Source organism: Aquarana catesbeiana, linkage group LG11 (assembly GCF_042186555.1).
Source record: "Aquarana catesbeiana isolate 2022-GZ linkage group LG11, ASM4218655v1, whole genome shotgun sequence".
In the NCBI taxonomy this organism is placed as follows: domain Eukaryota; kingdom Metazoa; phylum Chordata; class Amphibia; order Anura; family Ranidae; genus Aquarana; species Aquarana catesbeiana.
The window spans coordinates 68048101-68072896 of NC_133334.1; the positions used below are offsets into that span (position 1 = coordinate 68048101).

General features: G+C 43.0%; 1 protein-coding gene across 2 annotated transcripts in view; it reads right to left on the reverse strand.

The window, feature by feature from the left end:
- The window catches only part of METTL15 (methyltransferase 15, mitochondrial 12S rRNA N4-cytidine), a 440648-nt gene that overhangs the window by 270453 nt on the left and 145399 nt on the right, over nucleotides 1-24796 (reverse strand). For both annotated transcript variants that reach the window (XM_073604532.1, XM_073604533.1), the window contains exon 3: nucleotides 19092-19228. In XM_073604532.1, coding sequence (XP_073460633.1) covers nucleotides 19092-19228 — 137 coding nt within the window. The remainder of the gene's footprint in view (nucleotides 1-19091; nucleotides 19229-24796) is intronic.

The window sequence follows — 24796 nt, forward strand, 5'->3', positions numbered from 1 at the left end:
TGTTTACATTTCTTGTAATAGGCGTAAAAGTGATAAAAAAATATTTTTTAAAGGAAAAAAGTGTAAAAATAAATAATAATAATTAAAGCGCCCTTATCCCCGCATGAGAAGAGAGAGCATACATATGTTGCACCCGCATATGTAAACGACGTTCAAACCACACATGTGTGGTATCACCGCGAATGTTAGAGCGAGAGCAATAATTCTAGCCCAAGACCTCCTCTGTACCTCTAAACAGGTAACCTGTAAGAAAATTTAAAGCGCCGCCTATGGAGATTTTTAAGTACCAAAGTTTGGAGCCATTCCATGAACGTGCACAATTTTAAAGCATGTCATGTTAGGTATCTATTTACTCAGCGCAGCATCATCTTTCACATTATACAAAAAAATTGGGATAACTTTATGGTTTTGTTTTGTTTTTTTTTTATTCATGAAAGTTTTCCCCCCCCCCAAAAAAGTGTTTGAAAAATCACTGTGCAAAGACCGTGTGACATAAAAAGTTGCAATGACCACCATTTTATTCCCTAGGGTCTCTATTAAAAAAATATATATATAATGTTTGGGGGTTCTGAGTAATTTTCTAGAAAATTATGATTTTTATCTGTAGAAGCAAAGAGCCAGTATAGGCCTGGGCTGGAAGAGGTTAAAGTCTTTAAATTCCAATTACAAAACCGCAAAATACCCTATTACACTCGTACCTAGTATGTGACCCCTAATTCCAGGGCAACTCAGCTATTGAGGCTAGGAGGAGTGTGTTTACCTATGCATTGTGATTGATATCTGTTATGTCAGTGCAGGAAGTGACATATACCTCCATGTTTAAAATACTTTCCGAGGTAACCAGCACAAACTCAAACAGGTGACATATGCCCACATGTTTATAGCAATTTCCAGAGCAACTCAATGTAAGCTCAAACAGGAGGCTAGGAGGATGGGCGAGGTGATACACACACATTAGGGCAGGAATTGTAGATGCGGAGAGCCAACAATGCTATCAAGAAAAGAAGTGCCTATACAGCAATGGTGCATTCTGATGTATAGTGCAGACCTCTAAAAACACATACTATTTAAAAACTGTTATACTACTAATTGTTATATTACACTAAAACTTTCATCCAACCTCAAAATCAGTCCTTCTTAACTTTTTTTTTTTTTACCCCCAGAGGAACACTTGAAAAACTTGCCATGGCCCAGGGAACACCTGATACAAAAACTTTTTAAATCTAGAGCTCAGTACAGTTATGCCCCATACACACGGTCGGACATTGATCGGACATTCCGACAACAAAATCCTAGCATTTTTTCCGACGGATGGTGGCTCAAACTTGTTTTGCGTACACACGGTCGCACAAAGTTGTCGGAATTTCCATTCGCCAAGAACGCGGTGACGTCAACCACATACGACGAGACTAGAAAAGGCCATTTCAGAACCAAGCACGGCACCCTTTGGGCTCCTTTTGCTAATCTCGTGTTAGTAAAAGTTTGGTGAGAGACGATTCGCGCTTTTTCAGACTCGTGGCTTTCAGATCGGTTCAGTTTGTGCTTGTGGGTTTGTATCTGCTCTTCAGTGCGTGCAAGCAAGCTCCGCGTGACTTAGTCATTGTGTTCTTGTTAGTTCGTTACTGTTTTTAAGGTCGCTCTTCACAGGCCTTGCTGTTCTTCAGTGTGTTCTGTTACTTCGTTCTGAGCAGCCGACCATTTTCTAGCCATGTTGCGTATACGTACTCCTCGTAGAGTTCGTGCTGTGCTGGGGCTTGGTGTTGGGGTCCTGACCTTGACACAAGTCCAGTCCATGAACAGGGTGGGGAGGAGTTCATGGACCAAGAATTGGTTGCTTCAGCGTGACCAGTTCTCTCATATGCCTTTGCTCCGTGAGATCCGTGAGAATAATCCTGATGATTTCAGGAACTTTCTCCGGATGAGTATTTCACTGTTTGTTGGCTTTACTGACCCCTTATATCAGCAGGCTTGAAGTTCTCGACAGGCATCTCCCCCCAGGCTCTGGGTATCATTATCCCAGAGACCTGTTCTGCCATCATCCAGGTCCTGCAGAAGGAGTATATGAAGGTAAGATTTTTATCCTTTAATGTCACATTTTATTGTATGTAATGTTTGCTAATGTATTGTATTTCTTTCCTCATTCCCTAATTACCATGATTGTAATATGCTGTGAATGTCCCCTTTGTCCTCATGCATGCTGGAATTTTATGGGGTTTTTTTTGTCCTTCATACATATTTGCCTTCACTTACCTCCCCAGCATGCTCTCCTGCCCTATATTCACATCATGTAGTCACTTAACAATGTATTTTATCAGCTCCATAGTAGTGCTTTACCCCAAACAACCCCTAAAATGTTTAGAAATGTGATTTGTGCTTTAAATTCAGGCAGAGTGCCAGAGGCTTTTTTTTGTGGTGTCCCCAAATCATTTTTAACCCTCCCTCCCCCCAACTGCTAAGTCAGCTGATCCCAATTCTCTATCTATCCTCAATCATCTATCTGCTGACTTTGCCAAACCCATACACACTATACCCACCTCTTTTGTGGTCAGATTTATGGATGAATTCCCCAAAGCATGTAGTGCAAGGGCCTGCCTGTATACTTTCAAATGGTACTGTTTAAAGTTTTTGTATCCTATTATTATCTTGATAGGTAATAGCAGAATGTCCAAATGTGCTCAAACGTGTACAGTGTGTATTTATATCTTTGTATTATGACACTTCTTACCTGTCCAGTGGTCTGCCAATAGTGTAACTAAGGAGGGGCTGTTCCAAGTAATACCCATTATTTCGGCATTCATCTCTCAATGAAGTGGAGAGGGTTACCTGTCCAAGATTCCCCCCCCCCCCTTATAATGTTAGAAATGGCCCATGAGAGGGGGTGGGGGGGAATATGATAGGTATACCTTATACTTTGATGTTGTTAAATTCCCCTTAATAAATGTTATCTGGATGTTGGCCAAGAATGTTTGTGTCTAATCTGCTTTCCATGTTTATGTGCAAAAATACTAATTTATTTTTGTTTTCCTCAAGAGTTTCCTTCCACGCCACAGGAATGGCAGACTGTGGCCTCCCACTTTGCCCAGCGGTTGGACTTTACTAACTGCGGAGGGGCAATTGATGGGAAACACGTCCAGATCGTCCCACCACCCAACTCGGGGTCGTACTATTATAATTACAAGGGGTTCAATAGTATTGTGATGTTGGCGGTGGTGTCGCTAATTACGAGTTCCTGTCTGTGGACGTGGGGAAGAATGGCCGGATGTCCGATGGTGGAGTCATCTCCCAGACGGAGTTTTACAGGCGTCTCCAGAATGGCAGCTTGGACTTGCCACCTCCAGAAGAGAATGTGGAAGGACTCTCATTCGTCTTCGTTGCGGATGAAGCATTTGCGCTAGGGGACCATCTTATGCGGCAATTCCCGATGAGGACCCTCACCCCGGAACAGAGGGTTTTTAATTACCGGCTGGCCAGAGCCAGAAGAGTGGTGGAGAACACATTTGGAATCATGGCCAGCCGGTTCTGCCTATTTCTTACACCCATCCATATGGCGGAGAATAAACTGAATCATATAATCCTGACGTGCTGTGTTCTACATAACTTTTTACGCCAACATTCTGCCAACTATGCTAGCTCAGTTGGGCCTGAGGCCGGAATTATAAATGAAACAACCCTGATGGCGCTTGAAAGTGGCCGTCCTGGCTTGCCCTCCCTGAGTGCCCGTGATGTCCGGTTAAGATACCTTGAGTTCTTTGCGGGTAGGGGGGCCATCAATATGCCAGACAATTTGTGAAACCTTGAACCAATAAAAAAAAAAAAAATCGCAAATCTTTGGTGACATTTACTGCTTGTGTTTGTTTTAGCTGACCCTGACAGAAATGTGGTGAGTCCAGAAAATGGCGTGATTATGTAACCTTACAAAGCACTGTTGGGTGTTATTTACTAAAGACACTTTGCACTACATGTGCACCTGAAACTGCACTTGTAGTGCAAAGAGGATTTGCCCTTAGGAAATAACCCCCACTGTTACAGAAAACAGCAATTACATCACCACAAAAGTGTTGTAGCGTTGAGACAATAATCCACAAATTCTTGATTAACAATCTTTTTAATACCAGCACAATCATATGTGCATTTAGAAAAGGTTTTTAAAACAAACCAACATGTTTGTTGTATAACAATTTTTGGGGTCACATTAGAAAAATTAGATACCTCGGGGGGAGGTATCCTTAAAGAAAGAGCCCCCCATCCCATCCTACCTGGAGCTCGGCTGGAGGAGCGTACAGTGTGGACACTGAGACAGACAGAACAAGCATGAAAAGGTATGTGCTCTTGGCAGCCCCCGGTGGCGACAATAGGCATAGCATACATTTACTTAAAGGAGAAACCTACTAGAATTAAAAAATTCTGAGGAGTCTCCCTTACCTTATCCAGCTGCAGGGTTCTGTTATACAGACCCAATCTTCACCTCTCACGGTGGGCTCCGTTTGGAAAAACCTTCAGAGGCAGGGCCCCCTAGAATAGGAGGATCCGCAGTTCTGGGCCCGTAAAGCACCCCGCCAGGGATATAGCTGAAAAAATCAAATACTGGATCCCGGGGTCCAGCTCTCTAAAAAGAGAAGCGTTACAGGTAAAACCTCGTTTCTTCGGACACGAGGCCCGGGTACCATCCAATTCGGCCTGAAAAAGCACTTTGAATGGATCCAGTTGCTTGGCTTGCCCCAGTATAGGATATTCCTTTGGAGCTCAGCACAGCACATCTATTCGTGACCAACACCTAAGACACTGGCGAAAAAACTGAGGCATCCCCAGGAAGGGGAGGGGTTATATAGGGGGTTGAACTTCCTGTCTAGGGTGTGACCAGTGTCCAATCACCTAGTGATACCCTATAACCCATCAGTAATTACTGAGGCTCTGTTTCCCGTGATGTACGAGAAAGAAATGAATAACTCCTAAACGTGCACCGTTTAGGAGATATTCACCCTGCATGCAGCCAGTGACATCACTGGCAATTGCAATCTGATAGTCTCCCATACCTTGTTGGAACTTCAGAGCTTCGTGTCAGAACCGAGGGCTCCTGTGTGCATGCGCAGGAGTGACGTCATCACATCTCCGACCAATCACACAGCCAGAGCGTGCAAACCCAGAAGAAAGACAGGGGGATCATTTCAGCCCTCTCAGCGGTGACAGCACAGTGTTGGAGGGCTTCGTTCCAAGGTGAGTATTTCATAATATGCTAGTAAGCCATGCATACTAGCACATTTTGCCATTGCCTTGCAGGTTTTTTGGGGGGGGTTTGCAACATCTGCGGTTTACAACTGTTTAACTAGTGTTCTGTTCCACAAGGAGACTGCAGGAAAAAACATACTCCGTGTGGCCAATGCTCACCATGACTCTCTAATTAGGTCAATTCCATAGGGCCAGTTTTTGCATCTAGGCCAGAATTGCTCTAATAACAAAGATTTTTTTTTTGTCAAGCTGGTCTTTTGTGAGAGAGATTGAAAATATGAGGTATAGTCAAAAATGCCTTAGTTGGGCATTTCAAAGAGCTAAAGCTCAGTCACGCCAGACATTACTGTACAAGAAGAAAGTTGTGAAAAAAGATCAGACATCTAGAATTGTGCTTTGTTTCTGTAAACAACAGTAAGCAGTGCGACGCATCATATCCAAGCACTGGCACTTGCTTAGCACTGACCCAGTGATAGGTAGTCTAGTTCCTCCCAAACCTGCTATTACTTTTCATCGCACAACTTCCATCAAAAATAGATTAGTACATAGCCACTATTGAGGCTCGAATAGAGCTAATACTTGTCAACGTAAAGGCACCTTTCGCAGTGGTGGATGTGATTTTTGTAAATCTGTTAACCCCCAAAAAACATCAACCAATGGTGAGCTGTACAAGCCTAATAATTTTGCCAACAGTGAAAAAAATGGCATCAGTTACCTTCTTATTTGACTGCGGTAGTTTTTATATTGGAAAACTAAGCTTCAATAGTGGAAGCACATTAGGGATAATGCTTATGCGACGGATGTTGGCAACCTGTTTCTCCCATTGGAAAGGAATTTTGCCCAGGTCCATCACTACCATTTTCCAAATTTGTTTACAATTGTCCTGGATTGTGTACACTGGATTCATTGGGGACAATTGTGACAAGGCTTTATTGCAGAAAGAACTGGACAGATAAACAGACTGAGAGCTACAGTGGCTCCAGGGTAAAATGAGAGTGTAAGTTACCAGGCATGTATTGGCCATTGGGACTCTCCACTTATCACATGACTGGAGAGAGGAACGAGAAGCTGCCTTCACATGGGAGGGGGAGGATAGGGGGGACACTGATGTAAGGGGCCGCTGATGGGGACACTCTGATGTAAGGGGTGCTGGTAGGGGCACTCTGATGTAAGGGGGTGCTGATGGGGACACTCTGATATAAGGGGGTTGCTGATGGGGACACTCTGATGAAAGGGGGTGCTGATGGGGACACTCTGATGAAAGGGGGTGCTGATGGGGACACTCTGATGAAAGGGGGTGCTGATGGGGACACTCCGATGGAAGGGGTGCTGATGGGGACACTCCGATGGAAGGGGTTGCTGATGCGGACACTAAAAATTAAAGTGGGCCCATGGGGGCTTGGCCTGCTGCGGACCAGGATGGCTGCCTGAATTCCAAGTGCCACTCCACGACCTGGATTATGGCAACCCACCGCTACTTTTCTCCCCGCAGCTCACTCTACCAGAGCGGGGGGAGAACTGGGGGACAATTCAGGGCATGTCGTGGCGGCATTACAACCCACCGATTCCCCGTCGTTTAACTGATTATTACCCGCCAGCCGCCGTCATGCAGGGGCTACAAGATGGCGCAGGCTCCAGCAAAGCACACCACGCTGACTCTGCAAACCTGCCTGCCAGCTCTGCAGCACTGCAACCATTAGGAGACCCATCCACTGCTCCCCTGAAAGAAACCATGGACACTCTCCCCCCTCCAGATGACAGCCCAGGAGGACACCATGCAGACAGAGGTAAGAGGCTGGCTACCTCCCCTGCAAACTCCCCAAACAAGGAGCCACAAGCAAAAAAACAACTATGGTCCTCTGTTGCAGGGACACACGGATCCCAAAATGCTCCCTCCCTAGCTGCTATCCCTGTTACTGACAACACTGTCTCAGAAGCAATGTTAAAATGTATGCTCCTAACTCTACAGAAGGATTTACATAGGGAGCTGCAGATATCTATGTCCCAGATGCACGATAGAATAGACTGTCTAGAAGAATGAACAGATGCTCTGGAGGACAACTTGCAAGATTACTCTAAAGCGCATAACGAATTGTTAGACGCGCACGAACATCACACAGGAGAAATCTTCCATATTAAAATGAAATTAGCAGATTTAGAAGCGATGGGGAGGAGTTCCCAGTTGGTCAGCTTTTTGTAGCCATCCTTTCGCTTCTAAATCCGCAATAACGCCACACTTGCAACAACTCATTACAACCTTTCTCCCACGCCTCAACACTCATGATACTCTGATCGATCGGGCCCACAGAATTGCTAAACCATCGCACCTCCCAGACAACATCCCCAGGGATGTTTTTGCCCGCATACATTTCTTCCATGTCAAGGAGCAAATTCTCTCCGCCACCAGATCCTCAAAACCCTTGCCGGCCCCATACGCCAATGTTAAGCTGTACACTGATCTGTCTCCTGCCACAATAGAAATGCGCAGAGCTTTTACCCCATTACCTCTATTCTCCAACAGAAAAAAAATGATTTACAGATGGGGTTTCCCAACGAAGTTGCTGGTCTCTCACCAACAAAAAATCATCCCTATCCTCACCCCAAAGGATGGCTACAAAAAGCTGACCAACTGGGAACTCCTCCCCATCGCTTCTAGGGACACGGGACAAAAAAGTTCCTATCGCACGCCACCCGAATCCAGGAATGTGACAACCAAATCGGTTGAAAAAAATCTGACCTTTACCTTAGCCCAGGTCCTCAACCTACTCAAATCCAGCCTGGGCGATACACTTTTCCCTCCTCTTCTCCACCCCTCAGTTTAGAAGTGTGCTAGGCACACGGGTCTGTGACACTTGTTATCTTTATGATTTATTCAAGCACTGTTTTATTGCTTTTCATAATCGCATTTATTTTGTGTTTTAGTAGCAATACAGTTTCTTCTCATTTATCTGTTGCAAATACGGCATTGATTTACCTGTTCTCATTTTTGTCAAGAACCGCTAGTGGGTGTAGTCTCTTTTCCTCTGCTCACACCTCTGAAGACACTTTTCCACCATGACCCTCACGATCACCTCCCTAAATGTCAAAGGCCTAAACTCGCCTTTTAAACGCAATCTCCTTTGGAAAGAAGCACTCTGTTCTCTGCGTACAAGAAACCCACTTCTCTAAACTTAAACAACCCCAATGCAGCCACAAAAGATACCCCCCCACTGCTTCTTTGCGAATGCCCCATAAAAGAAAAGAGGTGTAATGATTGCCATAAACGCGGCAGTAAATTTCAGTAAACTACACCACTGTGAATATGACGAGGACGGCAGATTTTTAATCCTGTCAGCCACGATTGATAATTGCCCCTTCACCTTAGTCAATATTTATGCCCCCAACACAGCCCAAAAAAAATTCTATGCTACCCTCTTCTCCAAACTAACACTGTATAGATTCTCGCCTTTGATCATTTGTGGTGACTTCAATGAGATTGACCCCGCACTAGATACTTCTAATGCTTCAAGATGTAGACCCTCGGCATTATCCGCTTTGCTAAAACAGGAGGATTTATATGATTCCTGAAGGTGCATGCACGATACGGAAAGAGACTATACCTTTTTCTCCTCCCCACACCAGTCTTACTCTCGGATTGATCTATTCATAACAGATAAACACCTACTTCAATCCATCACTGCTTCCCACATAGGAACAATATCTTGGTCTGACCATGTCACAATCAAACTAGCCTCCCCATCACAAAGTCCTAGCAACACAATTTGGAGATTGAACACCTCCCTTCTTAACAACCCCGCTTTTGAGACTCAAATACATTCCGAGATTGAGACTTACTTCCAACAAAATGTAAATTTTGTAAAAGATCATGCTATAACATGGAATGCCCATAAAGCTTGCCTACGGGGTCTTTTCATAAAACTTGGGGCCTGCTCTAAAAAAACCCACTCCTCCATCACAGAGTCCCACCTAAATCAGATTCGTACCCTAGAGCTCACGAATAAAAGATCCCCCTTGATTGCTATCTCTTCGGAGCTTAAAAACCTTAGACTCCAACTCAGTGATCACCTTTGCAAGAATTTTGATTATTATATTAAACGGCTCAAACTACAAACCTACACAGCAGGCAATAAGCCAGGGGCCTTTATGGCCAGACAATTTAAGAAGCAACTCTCCAATAAAAAAAATTTCATATCTCACTAACTCTCAAGGTAAGGGCTTAACTAATCCGCTTGATATTGCCAATGAATTCAGCAACTTTTATGTAAAACTCTACAACCTTACAGAAACAGCTCCTCTACCCCCTCCTAGCCAAGCAGACATTTCAAGTTTCTTATCCTCCATCTCCCTGCCCTCTATCTCTCCAGAACAACTTGACCTCCTTGCAGCTTCTTTCTCACACGCTGAAATCCACAAACTGATCCAAACTTACCTCTACATAAAGCCCCAGGCCCTGACGGATTGCCCAATAAGTACTATAAACGATTCGCCCAAACTTTAGTCCCCCATCTCTGCAACATGTATAACTAATTTGCTACCATGGGTAAAATCCCTAAGGAATTCCTCGATGCCTTGGTGGTTACCATCCCTAAATCGGGAAAAGCTGCAGACAGCCCCAACAACTATCAACCAATCTCACTCCTAAACACGGATACAAAACTTTAAGCTAAAATCCTTGCACAACGCCTCTCAACTGTCATCCTCCAGATTATACATCCTGACCAAGTTGGCTTTGTGTCGAGCAGACAGGCCTCAGATGGAACCAGACATTTTATTGACCTAAGTCAGTGGGCGAAGCATAGTCGAACGCCTTCTCTCTTCCTCTCTTTGGATGCAGAGAGGGCGTTCGACAGGGTCTATTGGCCATACATGGAAGCAGTGCTCCGTAAATTTGGAATGTCTGGCGCCTTCCTTTCAGCCATACTCGGCCTATGCACTCATCCAACTGCGCGCATCTGGACCTCGGGCGTAGTCTCCAGCCCCTTAAAAATTACCAACGGCACCAGACAGGGGTGCCCATTGTCCCCTCTAATATTTGCCATGATAATGGACCCTTTAGCGCAATCTATAAGATCTGACCCATCGATCTCGGGTATAAAAATTGGAACTTTTGATCATAAAATTGGCCTTTGCGCCGATGATGTGATTATAGCCTTGACCAATTCCTTAGTGTCCCTACCGGAAGTCCAACGAGTCCTAGACTTTTGGCGCAATATCCATGTATAAGCTGAACCACAGTAAATCCCTTATGCCTAACCTGGGCCTAGACCGTCAAACTTCTAAAACCATCTCCTCTAATTCCCCCCTTGCTTGGGCTCCTAACTCTTTTCTTCCCTATTTAGGAATCCATCTGATGTCCCCAAGCTACATATTACTAAGAACCAACCTAGAAGACCTTGTGGGCAGGCTCACACGGCTAATAAAAGAACTGAGTCACGTTCCAGCCTCTTGGGCTGGAAGGATAGCTCAGGCAAAAATGTATTTACTTCCGCATATCTTATATCTTTTTCGTACAATACCTCTTCCACTTGTGAAAGATCAGATAAAAAAGCTCCAGGGAATTATCAACAACTTTATTTGGCAACAGAAACGCCCCAGAGTGAAAAAATCCATACTCTTAACCCCAGTTCAACATGGTGGCTTAGGCGCACCAGACATCCAAGCTTATTATCGAGCAACAATCTTAGAGTAACTTAAAACCTGGTGGTCAGACAAACACTACTCAACTTGGAAACAAATAGAAGCCACCATACTCCTTACAAACCCTAAACTTGTCCTGGCCGCCACCTGGCTTAACCTCAACCCTAAGCGCTACCCACTAGGCACCATCACTGCCTCCACAAGGGCATAGGCAGCAATCTCGCAACTTGAAGCAGGGATATCAATGGGCACCCTGTCAGCAATACCCATAGAAGCTATACATCTTCTATCCCCGGACTTACCTCTATCGGAATGGACAAAGGCCGGTATCACCAACATAGGAATGCTTTTCTCGGCATCAGGACTGCATCCCTTTTCTCACCTATTACAGCAGTTTGGCGTATCCAACCAAACGTTCTTTCTGTACTTGTGGATAAGATCTATTTTATCAAAACTGCGTTGGTCAAGTACAGACTCTCTCTTGCTCGCCCTGCTAAAGTATTACAACCTTAATGAATCTAAATCCAAAGGAATTTCCCTAGTGTACAAACTGCTTACCAAACCATCTCCGGATCTACTCTCCTCTTCTGCACAATATTGGTCCTCATTAGTGGACCAGAAAGCCCTCACAATACTCTTACATCTGTCTCACTGCATTACCCACTGGGAATCATTACAGAAGTTGTTCCACAAATGGTACTTCACCCCAGAAAGACTGGTGAAGATATACCCTAACACCTCATCCAAATGTTGGAGAGGCTGCGATAATATTGTATCCCTCCGACACATTTGGTGGGAGTGTCCTCCTATCAGAAGATACTGGGAAAAGGTGAGGAAACGGATCTCTTCTTTGTGTGGCATATCCATTCCTATGCCCCACTTGATCTGCTCCTGGGGCTTTCAATTCCCACTTGGCCTAGGCACCTACAAACCCTGGTGACACACGTCCTAATAGCAGCAAGACTGCCGATTGCAAAAAAATGGAAATCGATTCACCCTCCTTTACTGAAAGATACCATCTGACTTCTTAACCTGCACTTCCTAATGAAATTCTCTTTTGCCAAAGCTAATATATCCACAAACCGATTTACGAAAACCTGGGAACTTTGGATCACTAACTGCAGAAGTGCATCATTGTGTTAGTTGACATATACTGTTCCTATCCACCCTAACCAATATTGTCGGACAAAATATGGCTCCCATGCCTATTTCTCAATTCGACTCAAATCCCCACCTATCCTCAATAGACATGTGCGCCGTCAATAAATTTGCTTCGTTTCGTTCCGTTTCGTATGAAAAGTAATTCGTATTTCGTAATTCGTGTCCGAAATTCAATTCGGATTCATACGAAATACGAATTTGCTAGATTCAGAAACTTTTCGCAAAATAACGAAAGTTCGTTATGATAAATTTGTCATTATGAGGGGCTCCCACCATCCCTGTGCTGTGCTGACTTCCTGGGTTTTTGACCTTTAGGTTCGTTAACTTTTCGTAAAAATAACGATTGTTTGTCATTATGAATTTAGCATTATGAGGGGTTCCCACCATCCCTGTGCTGTGCCGACTTCCTCTGATTGGTGAGCAAAACACCAGTCACGTTTCTGTTGTAACGGAATTTGGATCCGAAATTCGTTAACTAAATTTCGTATTTCGTATAAAATTCGTAAGCATAGAAATTCCCATAGGGTTCCCACCACCCCTGTGCTGAGTTCCCAGGTCTGTACACCTGCTGTGTCCATTATGAGGGGTTCCCACCATCCCTGTGCTGAGTTCCCGGGTCCGAGTGTACAACCGCTGTGCCCATTATGAGGGGTTCCCATCATCCCTGTGCTGTGCTGACTTCCTGGGATTTTAACTTTTATTTTCGTTAACTTTTCGTAACAATTACGAATGTTCGTTATGAATTTGGATCAGAAATTCGTATTTCGTACAGAATTCGTATGCATAAAAATTTGTATTTCGGATTCGTACGAATGTACGAATTTTCGATTCATACGAAACTAGTCGCACATGTCTAATCCTCATTTAGGACCTGTACCTCCCTTCCTTCTTACACCAATTACCTGCAAAAGATCTCTCAAAGCATTTCTTATTGTTTACTGCACTACTGTTGTTACCCTCTTTAGTTCTCTTGGCCCATTGTTCAACATGTTCATCATAATGATATTTTATGCTTATATGCATGTCTGATTCAAACCGCTTGTCCACTACTAATCCCTCAAGTTTTGATGTACGTTGGTAGAAGCTACATATTATTACTCCCCACCCTTTGTTCTCTTTTCATCTCTTCTGTACGCAAATTAATGCCAGGGTATGCCCAATTGGCACTGTTTTTGTATTATTCTTTTTCTTTTGAAACATAATAAACATTAAAATAAAAAAAATAAAAAAAATTAAAGTGGGCCAGTCTGGATGAAGTCCAAGGCCAAATTTTTGTCCCAGTCCAACCCTGTAAGTTACAAACATTTTCTTCCAGGATACTCTTCAAAAGTTAAAAAGAAAACTACTGTCATGAATCTGCAGTAATGTTTCATGCCCTGACTGCTTACCTCTCTGGTCTGTGTATCAGCTTTAGGGACCGTGCTCTCACACCTGTGGGTTTAAGTAATCTTCTCTTCGCATGGCTCCACCCTAGCCTCTAACAGGAAACACTATTTAACCCCATGCACTGCAAGCGAGCCTGGCCGAGCAACAATTGTGTAAAGGCTTCCCTGAGTGATTCTTGCCGTGTGCTCTACATTTGATTCCAGTGTACTTTTGGCTTGTTCTCATGACCATCCCTGTCTGTTTGTTGCCCCGACCTTCGGCTCATTCTTCTGTCCATCCCTATCTGCTTATGCCCCGACCTTTGGCTTGTCCTCCTGACAATTCCTTGTAGCCCTGGACTGCTGCTTCCTCTCCGTCCACCAGAACCAGCCAGGAGCGTGAGCTGGGAGACCCTGTGGGCCGCGACCTGGAGTCAGCTGCAGCCAAGTGCATCCTCACTATCAGAGGCACTGGTGAAAACCTGCTGTCTCTTAGACTCCGCACCCTGGGGAATCTTAGCCGTTGGGTCCACAACCTCTGTGGTCGTTCCCAGTCACTTGGTCCCGCAGGTGACCTGACAACTACTATGGCATAACTCTTTCTCTGTAATCTCCTCTATTTTGGAGGTGTCATTCAGGCATAATTGTTGTAATTGTGGTTATTGTTTTGTTATAATGTTGACCATTATTAATTGGTAAGAAAATGTGTGTTTGATGTTTTTTGATCTAGTTCAGTCATAAGAATTTTCTTTGTTTATAATTCACATTATAAGTATTATACATTATATGCTTTGTGAACATGTGTACATTTAAATAGACTATAAACATGATGTAGGGAAATGCGGACTGCCCCAATTTATTGGTAGGAGAGGGGTTTTTGTTCCCTCTTTGCCCACATGCTAGCGGGGAATATCTGGCTCCACTCCTCTATTTTGAAGCGCATATGGCTCCAAATATGGCTGCTGCATGCCACTGACACACATGTGTATGAGGTAACTGTGGCCATTTTTGATCAGGGTGGGCTTCAGGGTGCATATGTGTAGGGGTATACACTGGAGGGTGCTTGCTCAACTCCTGTAATAAAAGCACTTGAATGGAAACTATCTTTCCAGCCCATTACTCCACCATGTGGAGGTGGAGAGAGCTATATATATATATATATATATATATATATATATATATATATATATATATATACACAGTGGGGCAAAAAAGTGCAAGTTCTCCCACTTAAAAAGATGAAAGAGGCCTGTAATTGTCATCATAGGTATACCTCAACTATGAGAGACAAAATGTGGAAACAAATCCAGACAATCACATTGTCTGATTTTTGAAAGAATTTATTTGCAAATTATTGTGGAAAATAAGTATTTGGTCAATATCAAAAGGTCATCTCAATACTTTGTTATATATCCTTTGTTGGCAATTACAGTGGTCAAACGTTTTCTGTAAGTCTTCACAAGGTTGTTACACACTATTGCTGGTATGTTGGCCCATTCCTCTATGCAGATCTCCTCTAGAGCAGTGATGTTTTGGGGCTGTCGCTGGGCAACACGGACTTGCAACTCCCTCCAAAGGTTTTCTATGCGGTTGAGATCTGGAGACTGGCTAGGCCACTCCAGGACCTTGAAATGCTTCTTACGAAGCCACTCCTTCATTGCCCAGGCGGTGTGTTTGGGATCATTGTCATGCTGAAAGACCCAGCCACGTTTCATCTTCAATGCCCTTGCTGATGGGAGGAGGTTTGCACTCAAAATCTCACGATACATGGCCCCATTCATTCTTTCATGTACACGGATCAGTCGTCCTGTTCCCTTTGCAGAGAAACAGCCCCAAAGCATGATGTTGCCACCCCCATGCTTCACAGTAGGTATGGTGTTCTTTGGTTGCAACTCAGCATTCTCTCTCCTCCAAACACGACAAGTTCTGTTTCTACCAAACAGTTCTACTTTGGTTTCATCTTACCATATGACATTCTCCCAATCCTCTTCTGGATCATCCAAATGCTCTCTAGCAAACCTCAGACGGACTCGGACATGCACTTGCTTAAGCAGGGGGACATGTCTGGCACTTCAGGATCTGAGTCCCTGGCGGCGTAGTGTGTTACTGAAGGTAGCCTTTGATACGTTGGTTCCAGCTCTCTGCAGGTCATTCACGAGGTCCCCCCGTGTGGTTCTGGGATTTTTGCTTACCATTCTTGTGATCATTTTGACCCCACAGGGTGAGATCTTGCGTGGAGCCCCAGATTGAGGGAGATTATCAGTGGTGTTGTATGTCTTCCATTTTCTAATTATTGCTCCCACAGTTGATTTCTTCACACCAAGCTGCTTGCCTATTGCAGATTCAGTCTTCCCAGCCTGGTGCAGGTCTACAATTTTGTTTCTGGTGTTCTTCGACGACTCTTTGGTCTTCACCATAGTGGAGCTTGGAGTGTGACTGTTTGAGGTTGTGAACAGGTGTCTTTTATACTGATAACAAGTTCAAACAGGTGCCATTAATACAGGTAATGAGTGGAGGACAGAGGAGCCTCTTAAAGAAGAAGATACAGGTCTGTGAGAGCCAGAAATCTTGCTTGTTTGTAGGTGACCAAATACTTATTTCCCACCATAATTTTCAAATAAATCCTTTCAAAAATCAGACAATGTGATTGTCTGGATTTGTTTCCACATTTTGTCTCTCACAGTTGAGGTATACCTATGATGACAATTACAGGCCTCTCTCATCTTTTTAAGTGGGAGAACTTCCACAATTGGTGGCTGACTAAATACTTTATTGCCCCACTGTAAATCCAAATCAACAAAGGAATGGCTTCACAAGAAGAAGATTATATTATATATAAAATTCCCTCTGAGTGGCATGGCTGCCGCTTCCCTTTTTTGATGGTTGTGGCCGGCTATGCCGCTGGATGGAGCTACCGATACTCTTAAGGTTCCTTTTTTTTATGCATTTGGCATTAATGTACTTTTCAATTCTTGCTTTTTTTTTTGGTTGCTGTTGCAGGTTTTGTTTATTTTATTTTTTTTTAAGAATTTTTTTTTTTCTGTATCCATATAGTGCTTCTATGGGATCTACAGTATGTGGCTGCAAGATCTCCTGTTTGTACCGCACACATACCATGTGATTTTAGTCTTTTTTACACAGGCCACCGATGATTATATGACTTTGGTGTAATGTAACCTGTACTTTGGTGTAATTTTTACATTGCCTTTGGGCAGGTGTGGAGTCTTGATATCACTATGTTCTTTTGTTTTGTTGTTCTAAGAGGTCCAAGAAATTTTCCTTGAGAAAGAGCAAGTCTCTAAATGCATCAGGATTTGGGCTCAATTGATTCTGGGTTGTTACCGGCTTCAAAATTACCCCCTGGGTTGGGGGCAATTACAACCCATGATAAGGGTTATGCACCCCATTGTTATAAATTTATTTTTAGAGATGCAATATGGATCAAATCAGATGGCCTGATTAACATTTTTTAACACTTTATGAATAAAGAATATATATTTTTGTATATCTGTATGGTTCATTTGATACTCTATAAAGCCCCATGCCACCTGTGCAACCAACTGATGGTTTTCTTTTTGTTTGTAAGTCTTTTTCTCTGGGCTGGGTACAGAAGCAATCTTTGAGCGCAATAAAAACCTGGCAGATGTTCTAATGAGGGGGTACTATCCAAAATTAAGAAAAATGTTTTAAGTGAGGTAGGTGAGTTGTTCCAACATCTTTAAGAACTAACCACAGATTTTTTTGTGGATGTAGGCTGCCCCAAATCCTTCTGTCACTTCATGTAATCCCAGACAGACTCAATGATGTTGAGTCTGTTGAGTTGACTCTGTGGGGGCCAAACCATCACTTTCAGGACTCCTTGTGTTTTTTACGCTGAAGATAGTTCTTAATGACAGTGGCTGTGTGTTTTGGGTCATTGTCCTGCAGCAGAATAAATGTGGGGCCAATCACAGACCTCCCTGATGGTATGGCATGATGGATAAGTATCTGCATGTATTTCTCAGCATTGAGGACACCACTGACCTTGAATAAATCTCCAACTCTATTTGCAAAAAATGCAGCCCCAAAATTGCAAGGAACCTCCCCCATGCTTCACTATTACGTGCACACTCTCATTTTTGTACAGCCAGCCCATCATGGAAAAAAACTACCTCCTGCGACAGCCATATATTTCAACACTCATCAGTCCAGAGCACCTGCTGCACTCCAGTTCCTATGTTTTTGTACATAGTTAAGTTGTCTGGCCTAGTTTCTACGCTGGATGTATGGCTTTTTGGACACAATTCTTCCATGAAGACCACTTCTGGTCAGATTTCTTCAGACAGTAGATGGGCGTACCTGGGTCCCACTGGTTTCCACCAGTTCTGTACTGATGGCACTAATGGACATCTTCCAATGTTGAAGGGACGTAAGTATGATGTGTCTTTTATCTGCTGCATTAAGTTTCCTTGGCTGACCACTGCTTTTACAGTCCTCAACATTGCTTGTTTCTTTGTGCCAAATTCAAACTAACTTGAACAGCTCATCTTGAAACCCCAGTCGGCTTTGAAAATTTTGCCTGGGAGAGACTTTGCTGATGCAGTATAACTGCCTTTTGTACTGTTGCTGTGGCTCAGTCTTGCCATGGTGTATGACCTGTGACATGAAACGGTCTTCCACAACCTCACCTTAGTAGCAGAGTCTGGCTGTTCCTCACCCAGTTTTAAGTGCTTTGTGCACTGGTGTGCAGTCATGTTGGAACAGGAAGGGTCCATCCCCAAACTGTTACCACAAAGTTGGGAACATGAAATTGTCCAAAATGTCTTGGTATGCTGACACCTTAAGAGTTCCCTTCACTGGAACTAAGGGGCCAAGCTCAACCCCTGAAAAACAACCCCACACCATAATCCCCTCTTCACCAATTGATTTGGACCAGTGCACAAAGCAAGGTCCTTGAAGACATGGATGAGCAATTTTGGGGTGGAGGAAGTTGACTGGCCTGCACAAAGTCCTGACCTCAACCCAACAGAACACCTTTGGGATAAATTAGAGTGGAGACTGCGAGCCAGGCCTTTCCGTCCACATCAGTGATTGACCTCACAAATGCGCTTCTGGAAGAATGGTCAAACAATCCCAAAGATACACTTCTAGACCTTGTGGACAGGCTTCCCAGAAGAGTCAAAGTTGATATAGCTGCAAAGGGTGGGCCAACTCAATATTAAACCCTACGGACTAAGACTGGGATGCCATTAAAGTTCATGTGCGTGTAAAGGCAGGCGTCCCAATACTTTTGATAATATAGTGTACATTATAGGAAGCCAAGGGAAGACTGAGTCCACCAAGCTAGACTTTTGTAAAACACAATAGTTAAAGTGCATATACTGAAAAAATTTTAACCAGAGATAAAAGTAGCTACAGTTTCAACTCACAGTCATCTACCCAACATCAAGACATAGTTTTTGTCTATGAATTGCTAGTATAAATCTGCAGTGCAGAGTCTCTGAATGAATGAAGATGTCACTGTGAACTGGATGTCAGTAGACAGACTTCACAATAAAGAGATATTCTTCAGAACAGCTGTGGGAATTACCCCAGTACAACAAAGATAAGCTTCCTTATCTGGTCCTCCTGACACCTGGCAGCTTGAAAAGCGAATGATAAAAATGAATCCCACAGATTTGGTGTTTTCAAGGGAAACAATGGTTAATCAAATGCTGCACTTACCCATCACAGTAAGACAAACGCTGTGCTATGGAGTACGCAGTAGGATCTCTGTCTAGTGCTAATACTTTAATATTAGAAGCCTGTTTCAGAATTGATGTAGTGTGACCTCCTGCACCAAAAGTCATATCCAATATAGTCTACACAGAGGAGAGAAAGAAATACACATAAATATAATACATGCGTGTGATTAGACAATTAAATATTTGAGAAGTCAAACAGCTTGTATCAACAGTGTTAATTTGCAAAAAGTGATATGCATGTTTATACATGTGATTAGTCTATCATTTATACGGATAAATAATTCATGGACCACGACTCCAAACTTACTGTTGTGCTTGCTTGCCTTAAGGATTCCATTCACAATTCCATAGAGCAAAATTTACTTTTCACAAAACCATACATAGTATTACAATCAAATCTTTGAAGTGTATCGACAGGCAAAATTTTTACTGTGGAGAAATGTAAGGTAATGCACTTGGGGGCTAAAAACACAAACGCAAACTACTCACTAGGGGGAGAACCTCTGGGGGGGGGGGGGGAATCAAAGATGGAGAAAGATCTGGGGGTCCTAGTAAATGACAGACTGAGCAATAGCATGCAATGTCAAGCTGCAGCTACCAAAGCCGGCAGAATATTAGCATGCATAAAAAAGGAGATATACTCCAGAGATAAAACTATAACCCTGCCACTTTAAAAAAATTTGGTTAGGCCACATCTGGAGTATTCCGTCCAGTTCTCAGAAGGGATGTGCTGGAGCTGGAGAGAGTCCAAAGAAGGGCAACAAAATTAATATGGGGATTTGAGGACCTCAATTACGAGGAAAGACTTCAAGCACTAAATTTATTCTCGCTGGAGAAGAGATACTCGAGAGGGGATAATGATAGCGATTTACAAATATCTCAATGGGGATCCCAGTATAGGAAAAAAACTATTCAGTCTCAGGGAGTGTAAGAGGACATGGGGCCACACAATGAGATTGGAGGAGAAGAGATTTAGCCTAAAGCACAGGAGGGATTTCACTGTCAGGGCAGTAAGGATGTGGCACTCTCTCCCACAATTGGTATCAGCGGGGAGTATTAATATTTTTAAAAGACTCTTGGACGTGCATCTTAGTGAACATAATATACAGGGAAATGGGAAATAATCATCAACACTGACACACATACACCTGCACAGGTTGAACTGGATGGACAATATGCGGTGTTCGGGGCAAATTCGAAAGCTGCGGAACACCGTTAAAGTCTATGGGGCACTAAAATGAAAAACCAAAAGTGCTCATTTTAAAGGCTAATATGCAAGTTATTGTCATAAAAAGTGTTTGGGGACCCGGGTCCTGCCCCAGGGGACATGTATCAATCCAAAAAAAAGTTTTAAAAACGGCAGTTTTTTCAGGAGCAGTGATTTTAATAATGCTTAAAGTTAAAAAAAAAAAAAAAAAAAAAAGAAATATTCCTTTAAATATCGTACCTGGGGGGTCTCCTTAGTATGCCTGTAAAGTGGCGCAGTTTTCCCGTGTTTAGAACAGTACCACAGCAAAATGACATTTCTAAAGGAAAAAAAAGTCATTTAAAACTGATCGCGGCTGTAATGAATTGGCGGGTCTCAGCAATATAGATGAAATTCATTGAAAAAAATGGCATGGGTCCCCCCCCCAGTCCATTACCAGGAATATTAAGGGGAACCCTGAACCAAAAATTTTTTTAAAAAATTGTGTGGGGGTCCCCCCAAAATCCATACCAGACCTGAAGGGTCTGGTATGGATTTTAAGGGGAACCCTGCAGCAAAATTAAAAAAAAGGCGTAGGGGGCCCCCAAAATCCATACCAGACCCTTATCCAAGCACACAACCTGGCAGGCCGCAGGAAAAGAGGGGGGACGAGAGCACCTCCCCTCCTGAACCGTACCAGGCCACATGCCCTCAACATGGGGGGGTGCTTTGGAGTAGCCCCCCAAAGCAGGTTGATGGGGACAAGGGCCTCAACCCCACAACCCTTGCCCGGTGGTTGTGGGGGGTATGTGGGTGGGGAGCTTACTGGAATCTGGAAGCCCCCTTTTAACCCTTAGGGCGGGGCCACTCGGTGACGTAAACAGGCGACCCCGCCTTCCTCTGACGTCACGTGGGATAAGAGGGGGCGGGGTCACCCGTTTACATCACCGAGTGGCCCCGCCCTCAGCTATATAACAGCTGTCATCGAGAAGAAGCGTCACTCAGCGGGAGCCTCCCATGGAGGCAGAGGTGTTGCGGCTTTTTTTTTCTTTTTTTTTGGCTCGTCGGGCGGCGTGATAGAAGATAAAATGGACATCGCTGGACATTTTTATTTTTTCATCTTTTAATAAAGGACTAGTCCTTAAGTGTCTCCTGTCTTTTTTACTATTTTTGACACTTTTTTTGTGAAATGGTAGGGGTACAATGTACCCGTTACCAATCACATAGGGGGAGGCCAGGATCTGGGGGTCCCTTTGTTAAAAGGGACCCCGCCCGCATACCCCCACAACCACCGGGCAAGGGTTGTGGGGATGAGGCCCTTCTCCCCATCAACAAGGGGACAAGGTGCTTGGGGGGGGCTACTCCAAAGCACCCTCCCCATGTTGAGGGCATGTGGCCTGGTATGGTTCAGGAGAGGGGGGGCGTGCCAGATTGCGTGCTCGGATAAGGGTCTGGTACGAAATTTTTCTACATTTTGGTGCAGGGTTCCCCTTAAAATCCATACCTGACCTGAAGGGCCTGGTATGGATCTTTTGGGACCCCCATGCAATTTTTTTTTATATTTTTGGTTCGGGGTTCCCCTTAATATACATACCAGACCCAAAGGGCCTGGTAATGGACTGGTGGAGGGGACCCATGCCGTTTTTTTTTCAATGAGTTTTATCTATATTGCCGAGACCCGACAATTCATTACAGCCGCGATCAGTTTAAAATTACTTTTTTCCTTTAGAAATATCATTTTACTGTGGTACTGTTCTAAATACGGGAAAACTGCACCACTTTACTGGCATACTATAAACACCCCGCAGGCACGATACTTAAAGGAATATTTCACTTTTATTGTTTCACTTTAAGCATTATTAAAATCACTGCTCCCAAAAAAACAGCCGTTTTTAAAACTTTTTTTTGCATTGATACATATCCCCTGGGGCAGTACCAGGGTTCCCAAACACTTTTTATGACAATAACTTGCATATAAGCCTTTAAAATTAGCACTTCAGATTTTTCATGTTCGTGTCCCATAGAATTTAACGGTGTTCCTTTGTTCATCTGGATTTTTTGCCTGTTCGGATGTTCTGGTGCGAACCGAACCGGAGGTGTTCGGCTCATCCTTAATAAATAATTTTATATATAAATATATATATATATATATATATATATATATATATATATATATACACACATATATATATATATATATATATATATATATATATATATATATATATATATATATATACACACACACACATACATATATACATATATACACACACACACGGTATTTTATATATATATATATATATATATATATATATATATATATATATATATATATATATATATATATATATATATATATATATATATATATATATATATATATATATAAAAGCTGTTCTTTTTGAACATTAAGCAGCCATCCTTGAACTCTGATCGAGGTTAAGATGCTGCCATCAGTCTGCTGCAGGCAGGTAGAAGAGTTTCCTCTTTTCCCACAGTCATGAGAATGCAACATTGCAGTGACTGCAGTCAAGAACTGCACAGGCATCCCTTTTTTAAAAGAAACATTTTTTAAAGGGTATTATCATTGGACATTCAGTGCTTGCAGCCAAGAACTGCACACAGTCATACCCTTTTAAGAGAAAAATGGTCAGGCATGCATAGAGTGATTTTTGTGGGAGGCAATAAATACCTTTAAGTGGTACCATAGGTGTGCGCAGCCTAATGTATTAGGGTGTGCACCTCAAAGCTCCAACACATATGCCTTTGTGACATATTAACCGGCCTATTCCCCACTTGTCATCCTAAAACAATGGGGGGGGGGGGAGCAGGGGAGCACACAGGGGGACCTGGGCAGCAGAAAGAAAAGGAACTTGGACAAGAGGGGTGGCATACATTGGTACCAATCCTCTGTATTTTCCTCCCGTGGCAGCTGAATATCGGCGGGAGGAAGAGGAGAAGAAGCCTACTTTCAGCTGCTGCAGAAGAAAATACAGATCGGTCCCTTAATTTCCACTCCAGCTGCCTACCCTGTCCAGGTTCTGGGGGTCGGCAAGTAAGGATTGCGGCTTACCTGTCACCTGCCCACAATTGATGGGTTGCCAACTCCAGGATTAGGGTGTGCCCAGGCACACCTGGCACACCCCTTGCGCACGCCTATGAGTGGTACATTTACATTTTACTTAGCATGCATTTAATATGAAAAAATATACCTGATAATAGGGTCTGTGTTGTTCTTGAGTGAGATATGGCTAATATTTGAATTTTCTCTATTATACCAACTTATCCTATTTAAAAATGCCCCCCACTGCTACATATTCTTCCTGACCTGTGTAAACTTGTGAATTTTTTTCTATTTTTAGTCTGCTCCGATAGGGTCACATTAACCTCAGCGGCTGCAGGGGAGATGAGGAAGCACCTGACAGCGGCTAAGGCATGGAAGCCTATGAGTGATATCACAGCTCTTGGAATTTTTAGCCATTGTCAGCGGTCCATTCTATCCTCTGCAGCCACGGCGCACGGACACAGTGGAGGCGGAACTGCAGGATCATATGACCAGAGCGGAGTAGAATAAAAATATGTAAGCATACACATCTTTTTTTCTTTTTTACTTAGATTAGGCAGCATAGGTAGCAGGGGGGGTGAGGGAACGTTTTTAAACATAGTGTTTGGCAGGAATTCCACTTTAATGTATACATACAGTACAGTATATAGGCCAGAGAAACCAAAGTCAGGGTCAGACTTATGTGTTCTGTATAAATAAAGCATCTTAATAATCTGACACTTCACTTTAAAAGGATGTATAAGTCTCACAGAGAGAGATTTTTTTTTTTGTGTGTTCTTATAAGAAAAAAAAAAAGAAAAAGAAAAACAGAATGACTCCCACGCCAATTTTAACAATCTAAAACGCTACTTGTGAAAATTTGCCTTGCGATCAAGTTCAATTCTTTTTAATCAAATAGAGCTAAATCGTATTATTTCTCCATGTCCCCGCAACTAACAAAATGGAAAGTCACACTGGTTCTATATCATATGAGTCACACTCCTTTAGTTAAGTTATGATTCTGTGACAGATTTTCCCAGAGGAATTGTAAAATCTGTTTATGGGGGAAAAAAATACTGGTTACTCTCTGAGTTCAGCTGCTTAACTGAAAATTTATAGCAGGTAGAAAATAGAAACATTGTATTCATTTTAGAAATATATGTGATGTTTAAAGGAACCTGTAAGGTTGTAGGCAGTCTGGCTCTGAACAGTTAGCAACCACATTCTGAATTACTTTGAAAGTACTTATAATTATACCAAAATTATAGGAAGTTGCAGAGACAAATTTTTACGTAAATAATGCTCTTCCTTAAAATCAACCCCCTATCCCTCCCACTAGTCGCAATTTAAAAATAAAAGATTTCGAAGGATGAGTCTATCATCATATGGCCCTCTGTGCTATCGCTTCTGGTAGTAATGGCAAGTGATTCATCATTGCCACTTCCCAACATTT